A 13368-nucleotide genomic window follows, 5' to 3' on the forward strand; every position below is an offset into this window, starting at 1 on the left:
AAGGGGCTCGAGCCCTCCGTGCCCTTCCCCAAGTCCGTCGAGGGTGCTGGCCGCGGGGCGCCCTACAGCGCTCCTCCAGCCTGCCTGGGCGCCCCCTTGGCCTGACCGGTGCCCGGTTGTCACCCGCTAGAATCCGGCGTTGCCTGACCGCGCCGCGGCACCCTTTGCCCGGGCTCCTCAGAGCGGCTCCCCCGGGGCCGCTCCTCGCGCGCCTCTCCCAGCGGCGGCGGCGGCTCCCGTCCAGCTCCACCTTGGCCATGCCCCGCCCGCGCGCCCGCGAGAGCCGAGCAGGTACGGGAGCGCCTCCGCCGCCAGTGCCCGGGCAGCACCTGCACGCCGAAGGCAGCGCCGGCGGCGGCCCCGAGCGCCTCGGAACATGGCAAACCTGGCCCCGCTGATCCCAGCGGTCAGCAAACAAGAACGACGCGTAAGTAGCCACGCGCGGCTGCCGCTGGCAAAGGGAGAGAGGCTGGGCCCGGCCGGGCCGCGCTCCACGTGGCTCTCCTGCAACGCAGCCCTCCCAGGCGCTGGCTTACTCGGAAGCAAGTCCCGCGGGGCTCTAGGGAACGGCGTGAGCCGGCAGCCACTGGCGCGGCGCTCGAGCGTTGAACGCGCGCGGGCTGGGGGCTGGGGGCTGGGGGGAGCGGCGTTGCCTGCGCTTCCCTGACCACGCGGTTTGAGGGCTCCCTTGGGGTACAGGTGTGCTTCACTTCGGGAGAAGCGGGGCCAGGAGCCAGATTCCGATCTAGGAGCCCTTCTCCCCAAGCTGTGATGAGCGTGGTGGCGGTGGCGGTGGCTCTCAGTAATGACTCGGTGGCGAGAGCAATGCACTTTGCACCTGCGCAGGGACAGTCATTTCTGTCCTTATCTTTCGGAAGTGTCAGGATTGATCTTTGTGCAAAGTAAGCTCCGTCAACGAAAAGCAGGCACCATTCTCCCAGGCAAGCCCCGCTGAGGTGAGACCAAAGCTCTTGAGCAGGAGACCTCCCGGCTGGACCGTCCCCAACTTGTAGAGGAATTCTTCCTCTTTCTTCTCCATTCAGATAGAGGAGTGAGCCGTGGGACGCGGCTCTGGTCCTTGCCGAGAGCGGACGCCCTCCCTTTTAAGAGACCTTTGCACAACAGCTGTTGGACTGCAGGGCTAAAAATACTACCCAGCACAGAGTCTCACCCAAAGAGAAGAACTACAGTAATGAAGGGTTATTATTAGCCATATCAGAAGGGGCATAAATACGAGGTATAAATACATAATGCACAGAAAGTTTCTAGCTCTGTCCCCACTCCCTCAACGTCTAACCTTTACCTGCATCTTCCATGCATCCTAGGAGGGGGAGGGGGAGGGGGAGCTGTGGCTCAGAGGGGGAGCACCTGCTTTGCATGCAGAAGGTCCCAGGTTCCATTCCTGGCATCTCCAGGTAGGGCTAGGAAAGAATCCGGCCTGAAACCCTGGGAAATTGCTGCTGCCTGTCAGTGTCAACAATACTGGATTCAATGGACCAAGGCAGCTTCCAATGCTCTTAATCCTTTATTTTCATCCCCACCTGAAATGAAGCCAAGGACATGTAAACTGTAGTTAATCACATGAATCCCTTGCCTACGTTTACTTCATCCAGTGCCAGCCGGAGCCTTTTTGTGGCTCAAATGAAAGCCAAAATGATCTCTGGCCCCCAGCCAACATTTCAAAAAGTCTTGTTGTACCATTCAGACACCATTTCCTGCCTTCATCTATCCCTTTCCCTTTCAAAGTGCAACTGGAAGCAGGTTGTTTTGCCCTGATTTGTAGGGCAGCCATGACTTCTCCTGCCACCTGTTGCTTCTCCCCTCCCCTTCATTTGTAAACGTTTTGGGGCAGGGACCTGCCTTTGCTTATGTTACTATAAAGAGCCATGTATACTACTGGCACCATATACAGTACTAGCCATAAAATCCCCATAATCTATGTGAACAAGATCATAATCTTGAAGAGAAATGGTGCAGCATAGCCAGGGGCTGAGAGTGTGAGCTGGGAATGGCTCAGTTCATACCTTGTAGGAGCAATGAACTTGCTAGCTAGGCCTACATAAGCCACTATTCTCTGGCCCGCTCCACCCCATTCCAAATGCTGTGCCATAGCTGCAGTGGGAACCTTGGGAGGGTTTCCAGACCTCTTCCCTGGATATGCAACTTTTATTCTAAAGAGAAGTAAGTCCCTAACCCTTTTATTTGTGAAGATAAAACCAAAAAGCCATGCAGACTGTATTGCACCCTAGTGCTCAGTGTTCCTGCCTTGCAGTGTTCTTGGCAATGAGTGCAAAAGAATTAGAATAACTGACACGCACTAGGCCATTACTTTTTACATTTTAGAAAATTACATTTTAGTTTATGTATATTTAATATAAATGAGGACACAATCCTATGCATGATGAGACAGGAAAAAAGTGCAACAGCTCCCATTATGCCCCAGCCACCACGGCTGTCTAAACCCTAAGGGAGCAATCTTACACTCCCCAGACAGTGTCTGCGGGGGATGTACAAATGTTCAGTTTGTGTGCTCTGTGGTCGGAAACAAGTTCTGAAACTGCGCTCCCCACCCCTTTCCCCTCATAACTGGCGAGGGGCACAGAGATAGCGCACAGAGATGGGAAATCAGGAGTGTTCCAGGGGGATGGGGGGAGAAGAGGCTGGGGCATTGGCCATGCAAGGAATCTAATGGCCACCCCAGTCTCCTTCCATCCCTGTCCCCAAACCTTTCGCTAGATGGGCAAAATCTGCATAGGATACCCATAAACCTCCAAGTTTGGAGGCTTACAAGTACCTAAGGAGGATCATATAGGATTGTGCCCTAAATCACTTTAGATGTTGGTGGTTCTGCATGGGGTCTCTCTAACCCCTCTAGTCCTAGGCTTCTTTGCTACAATAGTTCTGGCTATGGGCCTAGTCTGCCTATGGGGATGATAATAATGCCAGCTTACTTTACAAGGTTATTGTAAGGGTTATTGAGATAAAGGATGTGACGTGCTTTGGACACTCTAAAGTGTTACGTATTATTTACATATTTCTAGGTCCATTCCAGCTTGGCTTCAGGCCTGGATTAGAAATGGAGACAGAGTTAGTCATAGAATCATAGAGCTAGGAGGGATAGTAGAGATCATTTAGTCCAACCCCCTGTGCAGTGCAGGCTAGACAATGCAAGTTGCAACTATAGCATCCCTAGCAGTTTCTGGAATGTTTAGCTGCAATCTGGTTCCCTGCAATTTCCATCCATTGGCTCCACTCCTGTCCTCTATTCCTGCGTTGTCATCAACATGTAGATGACGTGCAGCTCAATCTTTCCTCTTCATTGGATTGTAAGGAAACTGCTGATGTGGTTTAAATGAGAGCGTGCGTGGCATATAGTTGTGTAGTTAAGCCAGAGATTTGACCAGATCGTGTACTTTGGGTTAAAAACATCAAACTTCCCATACCTAAACATCCCATACCTAAACATTTCCTGATGTGGACTTCCTCTCATATCTACTCATGTTTTAAAAGTGGAAACCTAGATATATGTCTGTTTATGGCATAACTTAACTCTGTGAAGTATATATTATTATTATTATTATTATTATTATTATTATTATTATTATTATTTATAATAATGTACATGGTGCTGTACATAGTAAAAGAATAAAAGCAGCAACACCCTGCCACATAGGCTTACATTCTAATAAAATAATAATAAAACAATATGAGAGGGAAGAGAATGCACCAAATAGGCACAGGGGACAATAAAACTAACAGTGTGAAAGGAAGAACAAAGTCAAGTTCTAAAATGTGTAGAAAAAAGAAAAGTTTTCCATTGAGTTTTAAAAACAGTAATTGAATTTGTGATCCGCAAATGCTCTGGAAGAGAATTCCAGGCATAAGGGGCAGTGATAGAAAATGGACAAAGCCAAGCAAGAGAAGTAGAGACCCTTGGGCGGGTAAGAAACATGGCATTCAATGCCTGAAGAGCATGAGCGGGGCAATAATGTGAGATGAGAGAAGAAAGATAGGAAGGATCTAGACTGTGACAAGCTTTGAAAGTCAACAGGAGAAGCTTATACTGGATTCTGAGGTGAATTGGAAGCCAATGAAGAGATTTCAGAAGTGGAGTAAAACTATCAGAGCAATGAGCTGAGAAGATGATCTTAGCAGCAGAGTGGTGAATAGAAACCAATGAATTGACATGAGAAGAAGGAAGGCCAGTCAGAAGAAGGTTACAATAGTCCAACTGAGAAATAGCCAATGCATGAACAGAAGAGTCAGACAAAAACAATATATAATGCCACTACTGCTATTTAACTTAAATTATTCCTGAAAATTGATTCTAATGGCCCATTTCTAGTCAAAGTCACTAATGGCCCATTTCTAGTCAAAGTGCTTGAGATGATAGCAGTGCAATTGCAGATGTTCTTGGAGGATACTGATTATCTTAACTCATTTCGGTCTAGGTTCAGGCCTGGTTTTAGGAGAAAATCGGCTGTGGTGACCCTAATGGATAGCCTCTTGTGGGGGAGAGACAGAAGGGGTGTGACTCTGTTGATCATGTTTGATCTCCCAGTGCCTTTTTATACTGTGGAGCATGGTATGGTTTGTCTCTGTTATTTGGGAATTGGAGGCACTGTGCTACTGCAGTTGTGCTCCTACTTTGTAGGGAAGTTTCCAGAAAGTAGCACTGGTAGATTGTGCCTCAGCTCCCTGGCGATTACGCTGTGGGGTGACACAGCGTACCATCTTGTCCCTCATGCTATTTAAAGCCACTTGGGATACATTAGGAGTTTTGGGACTCCTGTAATATCTGAATCAGGAGAGGCAGCACACATTCTGAACTGGGTGCAGTGTGAGTCAACAAACTGAGACTGAACCCTGACAAGACTCTATGAGTGGGTGGTTCCCAGGTATAGAAACTGGGGGGTTGCCTGTTCTAGATGGGGTTGCACTCTGTCAGAAAGTACAGGTATGCAGTTTGCAGTTGCTGCTAGATTCATCATTGCCATTAGAGGCCCAAGTGGCTTCTGTGGCAAGGAGTGCCTATTACTAACTCACCAGGTTGGTATTTCAGCTCTTTCCTTTCCTAGAAAGAGAGAGCCTTGCCACTGTAGTCCATGCATTGGTAACCTCACATTTAGATTACTGTAATGTGCCATATGTGGGGCTCACCTTGTGCTTGGTTCAGAAGCTTCTACTGTTGCAGCATGCAGCAGCCAGCATGCTAGGTGGAGTGCCTGGCTCTGCACATATTGCACCAGTGTTAAAGCAACTGCACTAGCTACCTATTAGCTACTGAGTCAAGTTACAAGGTCAAGTACAGGCTATAAAGCCATGAACAGCTTCATACCAGGTTACTTGGCAGGTCACCTTCCCCAATACAGACATGTGCGAGCATTAAAATTATCAGTGGAGGTCCTCCTGGTTGTACCTCAACCTGAAGACTGACATCTTGCAGCAACCAGGAAGCAGGCCTTCTCCATGGAGGTAGCCAGTTTATAGAAGGATCTCCCTTCTGGTGTTCAGCAGGCATCAATTGTGGGGCTGTCTTCACAGGGGATTTCATATGGGTGCATGGTGAGGTCATTTGCGGCACATGATGTCATGTCTAGTGTGCTCCCAACCAGCCACTTCCAACTTGAAAAGCTGCAGTATCAGAGTGTCATTTTACTCCGTTCTTTTTAGTTAAAGCGGCTCCCTGGCGTTTCCTCTACACAACATCCCCAGTGCCCCATTCCCCTTCATGGTGTGCCTCTGTGACCCAGCTGTGACGTGGTCAAGGTGTGGGGCTGCTCATTTTCCTAGCCCATTCCAATTGAGAGCTGTAATTATGTGCTTCCTTATTGCTGCATTACTTCTCTTTTCTGATGTTTGTGTTATTTAGCTTCTCCAATGTTTGGGTTATTTAACTTCTCTGATGTTTGGAGTAAAACAGGTAGAAGCTATAACTACATGACAGTTTGCTGGAATGGGGTGAAATCCCAGTGGTGGGGTACTCTCATCAGGAGCCTTCAGATCCTGCCCAGGATCATTTGGGATTTTTCCTTCATGGAAAAATGGGCAATTCCCCCTATTGAGCAGTTTACTTCTGTTCCTTCTATTTTTTTCATTTTTTTCTTTGTATGTTTATGCATTTCTGAATGTGTATATTTTCAGAGTTATGAACCAGGAGCTTTTTCTCTTTTCTTTGCAATTATACAGCTGTGCAGGATTGGAATGAGGGGAGGCTGTCATTGTGAGGAGGGTAATGTGGCAGAAAAGGAGATTCATAGAATCATAGAATAGCAGAGTTGGAAGGGGCCTACAAGGCTATCGAGTCCAACCCCCTGCTCAATGCAGGAATCCACCCTAAAGCATCCCTGACAGATGGTTGTCCAGCTGCCTCTTGAAGGCCTCTAGTGTGGGAGAGCCCACAACCTCCCTAGGTAACTGGTTCCATTGTCGTACTGCTATAAGTTTTTCCTGATGTCCAGCCGGAATCTGGCTTCCTGTAACTTGAGCCCGTTATTCCGTGTCCTGTACTCTGGGATGATTGAGAAGAGATCCTGGCCCTCCTCTGTGTGACAACCTTTTAAGTATTTGAAGAGTGCTATCATGTCTCCCCTCAACCTTCTCTTCTCCAGGCTAAACATGCCCAGTTGTTTCAGTCTCTTTTCATAGGGCTTTGTTTCCAGACCCCTGATCATCCTGGTTGCCCTCCTCTGAACACGCTCCAGCTTGTCTGCGTCCTTCTTAAATTGTGGATCCCAGAACTGGACGCAATACTCTAGATGAGGCCTAACCAGGGCCGAATAGAGAGGGACCAGTACCTCATGCAATTTGGAAGCTATACTTCTATTAATGCAGCCCAAAATGGCATTTGCCTTTCTTGCAGCCATATCGCACTGTTGGCTCATAAACAACAGTATAAAAACAATAATATAAAATACAGTATCAAAGCTCAACCAGATAAAAACAGCAGCAATGCAAAATTACAAATTTAAAATTTATTTATAGACAGTTAAAATACTGGGAGAATAAAAAGGTCTTCACCTGGCGTCTAAAAGCATATAATGTAGGTGCCAAGCGAACCTCCTTAGGGAGCTCATTCCACAGCCGGGGTGCCACAACAAAGAAGGCCCTCCTCCTGGTAGCCACCTGCCTCACTTCCTTTGGCAGGGGCTCGCGGAAAAGGACCCCTGAGGATGACCTTAGGGTCCGGGCAGGTACATATGGGAGGAGGCGTTCCTTCAGATAACCTTGGCCCCAAGCCGTTCTCTGCACCTCCTCGTCCAATTCATTACTAAAAATGTTGAAGAGCACTGGGCCCAGGTCTGAGCCCTGCAGTACCCCACTTGTTACTTCCCCCCAGTTTGAGAAGGTTCCGTTGATAAGCACTCTTTGAGTCCGATTCTGTAGCCAACTGGAAATCCACCTAATAGTTGTTCCATCTAGCTCACTTTTAGCTAGTTTGTTAATCAGAATATCATGGGGCGCTTTGTCAAAAGCTTTGCTGAAGTCAAGATATTCCCACAGCATTCCCACAGTCCACAAGGGAGGTTACCCAATCAAAAATGAGATCAAATTAGTCCGACAGGATTTGTTCCTGAGAAATCCATGTTGGCTTCTAGTAATCACTGCATTGTTTTCAAGGTGCTTACAGACTGACTTCTTTATAATCTGCTCCAGAATTTTCCCAGGGTTTTTCCCTCGACTGGGGTTTATTAGCGCTGGTGGGGTGCTCTCATGGTGAGCAAGTCTCTACTCTTCCTTCAAGAAAGACTGTTTCTAGTGTCTAAGTTACTTTTCATTCAGAATAATGTGCCAGTAGGGAGAAACCTGGATAGGAGCAGGAAACAAGCCTCTTTCATTCGTCGGGCAGCACCTACCAAGCTGATGGTGTGTGGTTCTGCTCCTTCCACTGCCCCAGACCCAAAATATCTTTATTTTAAGCACTAAAAATCTGGATTTTAGGGCGGTGGGGGTTCCGTATATAGATGGACCAAAGCCAGTTTCCTAATACTGTGGATAATACCAGAACGCACATTCCTTCCGTGGTCATGAAGGTGGCCATTCAATCATGCTTTAGGCACCAATTTAAGACCCATTTCTTTACCCAACCTTTCTGTTTGTTTTTAATGATGGTGTTGTATTGGTTTTAATTGATTTAAATGTTTTATTAATGATATATAAGCATTTTATGCATTTTAATTATATTTTAATTTAATACATTGTAATGTATATTATAAAGTATTTTGTGAACCGCTTAGATATATTTTAAAATATATTCAGTGGTATATTATAAATCTGTTTAATAAGTAAATTCAGTGGCAAATGCAGGCATCCGTTGTTAATTGTGACAGTACCCAAAGCTATGCCCCTCCCTTTGAGGGCTGCAAAAATGCAGGCAGCTGTATTGCTCCATATCAATAAACCAGTTCCAGCATTTTCATCTCCGTTTAGGATTCTCCTTGTCACAAAAGAACTGATAACGAATTTGCTGACAGCAGCAAGGTTAGTCATATCTAGGAACTGGAAGGTTCAAGGAGATTATCATGTTGAAGATTGGTACAAAGAGATATGGGATATTGCTATTAATGATAAATTAACATGTAATATAAAAGTGAGAAGAGGGATAATAAAAACGAATGATTTTGAGGGAATATGGAAACAGTTCCTAGAATATGTTCTATCTAAGGGGAGTAGGAAACCACCTCCAGAAGAAATAATGAGATTCTGGAAACAGGAATAGATCCCGGGGTGGGGGTGTGCACTTTATGTCATATGATTATGTTAAAATATTAAATTAGAAAATGTTATAAGGTTATTCAATTTTATGTATTATGTCGGTCTTTTTTTGTCATTGTATTGATGTATGTTTAAGTTTTGAAAAAATAAAAATAAATAAATAAATAAAAAAGAAAGGATTCTCCTTGTCACAAAAGCAGCATGTGTGGAAAAATGCAAATGCCATCTTTTCTGCCATGTGCCAGATGTACCAAAGTCATAATGGTACCTGATCAGATTGGCCAGTGAGCTCCCCTGAGAGAAAGCCCTGAGGGAAAGCCCACCAAACTTTGAGGGTGTCTTCTTTGGTTGCTAAGCTACAGTCATTAAGAGTCATCAAGTATAGGAACACCATTATTTGCATTCTTCCTTTCTGAGTAACTTGACTGGAGCCCTAGAGGAGCGTACCCTCTATGAGTAATTAAAAGAGAAATTTAATTCTAGCTCTTCAGATTGAAATGTCCAGGTTTAAGCTCTGCCTGGGCTCAGTTTATGCCATTGTGACCACCAGAGGAGGAACCAGCAGGTGAAACTTGTTTCCGGCCTTGCTAGACCCTCATCCTGGTTAGCGTTATTTATCCTTCTTCCCCCGCTCCATCGGTCCTCCCCCTTCTCCGTGTTTGCTACTTTGAGCCTGTAATATAGTCAGGACAGGGGTGTTGCTTAGAAGTCTCCCTTTCCCAAGCCAGTCTCCAGCCCATTCAGCTCATTCAAAGCCTGAAACATAAGGCATTGTAATCCAAGCAACCCTTTCCCTGAAGGATGGTCTTGCCCCTCCTATGTGTGCTGAGACATGGTAATTTTTAATCTTTGTATCCTTCAACTTTTATTTTCTGCCGCAATCTAGTTGGGATCACTATCTGCTACCAAGTCACCATACTCTGAGTTGTCCTTTTGTACACAGGCCTTCCTGGGGGCCTTGAATATCACTAGAATTTGGGACCTCGATACTTGAAGGAGCCCATCTCCCTATATATGCCTGCCTGAGACTCGAGATCTGTTGGAGGAGCCTTCCTCTGCATCCTACCAATTTTAGACATATGCTATGGTGGGACGTGCGAGAGGGCTTTCTCTGTGGTGGCCCCCCAGCTGTGGAATGCCTCCTGTTGGAGGCTCGATTGGTGCTGGCACTGGCTTCGTTTCGGCACCAACTTAAGACATGGCTTTTTAACAAAGCCTTTGATGGCTAAATTCACTAAGCCTGTACATAGTTTTATTTGTTTTACTGTTTTAAGTTCTATATTGGGTTTAACTTATTAATTGTTTAATTTGTTCTTAGCTGTGTATATTTATTGTTTTATATTGTTTGTATGATTTTAGCTGTACATGCCCTGAGATCCTTGTGATATAGGGTGGGATACAAATGTTCTAATAAAATAAATAAATAAAACTAATTACCCACTCTTATCTACATCCCTTTTATGCCATCCCTTTCTTGCTGCAGGTCCAAAATAATGGTTCTTTAATTATTTTGACTAACCAAAGTAAGTGCTTCACAGTGGTCTAACTCCTTCTCATCCTACTTAAATAAATGCTCCTTTTTTTCCTTTGGAAACAAGGTGTGCACAAACTTCTACTTTGGTTAAAATGTATTAGTCCCATGAAGGGACAGATAGGACACGTTCAGCCAACACACCAGCTGTGGAAGCAGGTTTGTTTACAGTGGAAATCCCACTATGTTCAACTGATTTACTCCTATGTTTGGCTGCTTAAGGTCTCTTTTGAATGATGAGATTAACGAGGGTTCTGTGGGTTCTTGTGCCATGTAATGGGAGGCCAGCAAAGCTTTTATTAGGGGCTAAATCATTGCTTATGCTTCATATAAGAAAAAAACCTAGAAAAGCACAACAGGTATTTTTAAATAAGAAGCTGAAATCTTTTATAACCCAGTTTGCTATTTCCTGAACAGCACAACTGTATCAGGAGCTGCAGAATGTTAAATATGAGCTGAATAATTTTCTTTCCCAGCAGGCAGAATTTGCCTTAGCTTTCTTGAGACAGCCATACTGGGAAAATGGGGGGCTGTCCCGGTAAAATTTTGGCACATTGTCTTAAACATCAAAAGCATTGAACTGTCATCTCCGCCATTAAATATGAGATTAACTCAATACATACTTCTCCCATAGATATAAATTTACAATTTTAAAGATTTTTCACAGAGTTGTATGGGAAGTGTAGTGAGATATCAGAGCAGGATATGAATGCTTTTTAAAATTAGGTTAAGCTCCCATGCTTAGATTCTTTTCAAAGGCAAATATCTAATGGCTCCACAAAGACTGGGAGAGATTATGAAAGCAATTAAGAGTATGAACACAGGGAAATCCCCCAGGTCCAGATGGGTTTCCAATTGATGGAATTAAACATTTTCAAGCTTTCTAGCTCCGAAGCGCTACTGCCTTTATAGTCATTTTTTAAAAAAATCAGGCTCTTTTTCTTCATTGTTAAATGATGCTTATATTACCGTATTTCTTCGATTCTAAGACACACTTTTCCCCCCATATAAACATCTCTAAAAACGGGGTGCATCTTAGAAACGCGGGTGCGATTATTATTCTTAGAATCAAAGCTTTTTTTCTGTTGGTGGTACTGAAATTAGTGGGCGTCTTACAATCGAGGGCATCTTACAATCGAAGAAATACGGTACTAAGATTCCTAAACCTATTGTGCAACCTATTAAGAGAAAGTTCTGTATTTTTATTTGATTGATTAAAAACTTTTATATACTGACCTTCAATGAATTGAGGTTGACTTACAATAGAGGGTGACTTACAACAGAGGCAGTTCAGAAGTCTTAGAAACGCGGGTGCGATTATTATTCTTAGAATCAAAGCTTTTTTTCTGTTGGTGGTACTGAAATTAATGGGCGTCTTACAATCGAGGGCATCTTACAATCGAAGAAATACGGTACTAAGATTCCTAAACCTATTGTGCAACCTATTAAGAGAAAGTTCTGTATTTTATTTGATTGATTAAAAACGTTTATATACTCATTGAATTGAGGTTGACTTACAATAGAGGGTGACTTACAACAGAGGCAGTTCAGAAGTCATGGTGTGCCTCTAAGTTGAACAATCATGGCAGCCTTCCCTAACCTGGTCTTGGGGGCCCAGCCAGCATAACTGATGTACAGGAAGCCCTGGTTAAGTGCCATCACGATTTCAAAAACGTTCACACCACTGTGAGCCGAAATGTTGACCAGTCCCTGCAACAGGTTCAGTTTCTGAACATGATTGTGCAACTACATAATGGACATATAACCACCACCTTATATCGGAAACCTACAGACCACTACATATACTTAAATGCTTCCACTTTCCACCCAGAATACACCACAAGATCCATTGTTTACAACTAAGCCCCAAGATACAACCACATCTGTTCAGATTTGTCAGACAGAGACTCACAACATAGAAATCAGGCATTCCTCTCACAACAATACCTCCCCAACAAAGTGAAAAACCAGACTGACAATCCACTACAGGTAGACACAGAGGAGAAAACAGCAGAACACCACTTGTTGTCACCCATCTACAGTTCCCAGCTAAAACCACTCATATGAATCCTCAACGATCTACAATCCATCCTAGGCAATGATGTTTCCCTTTGCACATGACTTGGGTGGTAGGGCTGCAGTTGTTCATAGACAGACTCCCAACCTAAAATAGCCACTCACTAGTGACACTGGGCCTCATGATAGGAATATAAACAGAGGGACCAGGCACTGCAATGAACCCAGATGTCCCCAAACCTACTCTGGAAAAACTATTGCAGGCTCATCTTTCAATATTGCTCATCTTTCAATACGATATTTGCTTTCGTCTGTCAGCAGTGATGTTCTACATAGGGCAAACAGGCCAGTCCCCATGGAAAAGAATAAATAGACACAAATTTAACATCTGAAATGGCAATATTCAGAAACCAGTGGAATAACAATTTAGTCTGTCAGGACTCTTAAAGTGGCCATTGTGGAACAAAGAAACTTCAAATGTACATTGATGGTGCTATATAAATAAATAATAAGAAATGGAAATTAGAGGTAGAAAGTGCTGAATTGAAATTCATCAACACGTTCAATTCTGTCTCGAGAGGCTTGAATTGGGATAAGAATTTTTATCACACTACAATGTTAACTTGCTTACCCTAGTTTGTGTTAGCAGCAGCAACTGTAGTGTGGATTGTTAATAATGTGATTGTTACTATCAGAACCTTCTGCATTTAGTTTCCTTCTAGCCTCACTGTGAACAATTCTCTCCCCCACTTCCACACACTATATGTACCTGAAAGTCTTGATAATAATCCCTGCATCTGATGAAGTGGGCAATAGTCCATGGAGGTTTATGCCAGAATAAATGTGTTTGTCTTTAAGGTGCCAGAAGACTCTTGTTTTCCGATTTGTATTGATGCAAAGCAGTACTCAGTAGATATGCCAAGTATCCTTTGCTGTAAAATGTCAATCCTTCCCTTCCCTTTTCTTTCCAGGACTGGTCTGCTAGTCTTGTTGTTGCTTCTTTGGCTGGAGCCTTTGGGTCCTCCTTCCTCTACGGTTACAACCTTTCTGTAGTGAATGCTCCGGCAGTGGTGAGTAAATAGAAGTTTTAAAACCTAAGTCCAGTT

The 13368-nt window shown here is 44.3% G+C and overlaps 1 protein-coding gene across 2 annotated transcripts in view; it reads left to right on the forward strand.

Moving 5' to 3' along the window:
• The first annotated feature begins 343 nt into the window (after positions 1-343).
• The window catches only part of SLC2A9 (solute carrier family 2 member 9), a 75099-nt gene continuing 62074 nt past the window's right edge, over positions 344-13368 (forward strand). The window contains exons 1-2 of one of the 2 annotated variants that reach the window (XM_063135672.1): positions 344-427; positions 13234-13332. In XM_063135672.1, coding sequence (XP_062991742.1) covers positions 377-427; positions 13234-13332 — 150 coding nt within the window. In that variant the 5' untranslated portion in view covers positions 344-376. Of the gene's footprint in view, positions 428-12653; positions 12753-13233; positions 13333-13368 lie in introns of those variants that run through there. The other variant, XM_063135673.1, reaches the window with a different exon arrangement.

Source organism: Elgaria multicarinata, chromosome 10, assembly GCF_023053635.1.
Source record: "Elgaria multicarinata webbii isolate HBS135686 ecotype San Diego chromosome 10, rElgMul1.1.pri, whole genome shotgun sequence".
Taxonomy (NCBI): Eukaryota; Metazoa; Chordata; class Lepidosauria; order Squamata; family Anguidae; genus Elgaria; species Elgaria multicarinata.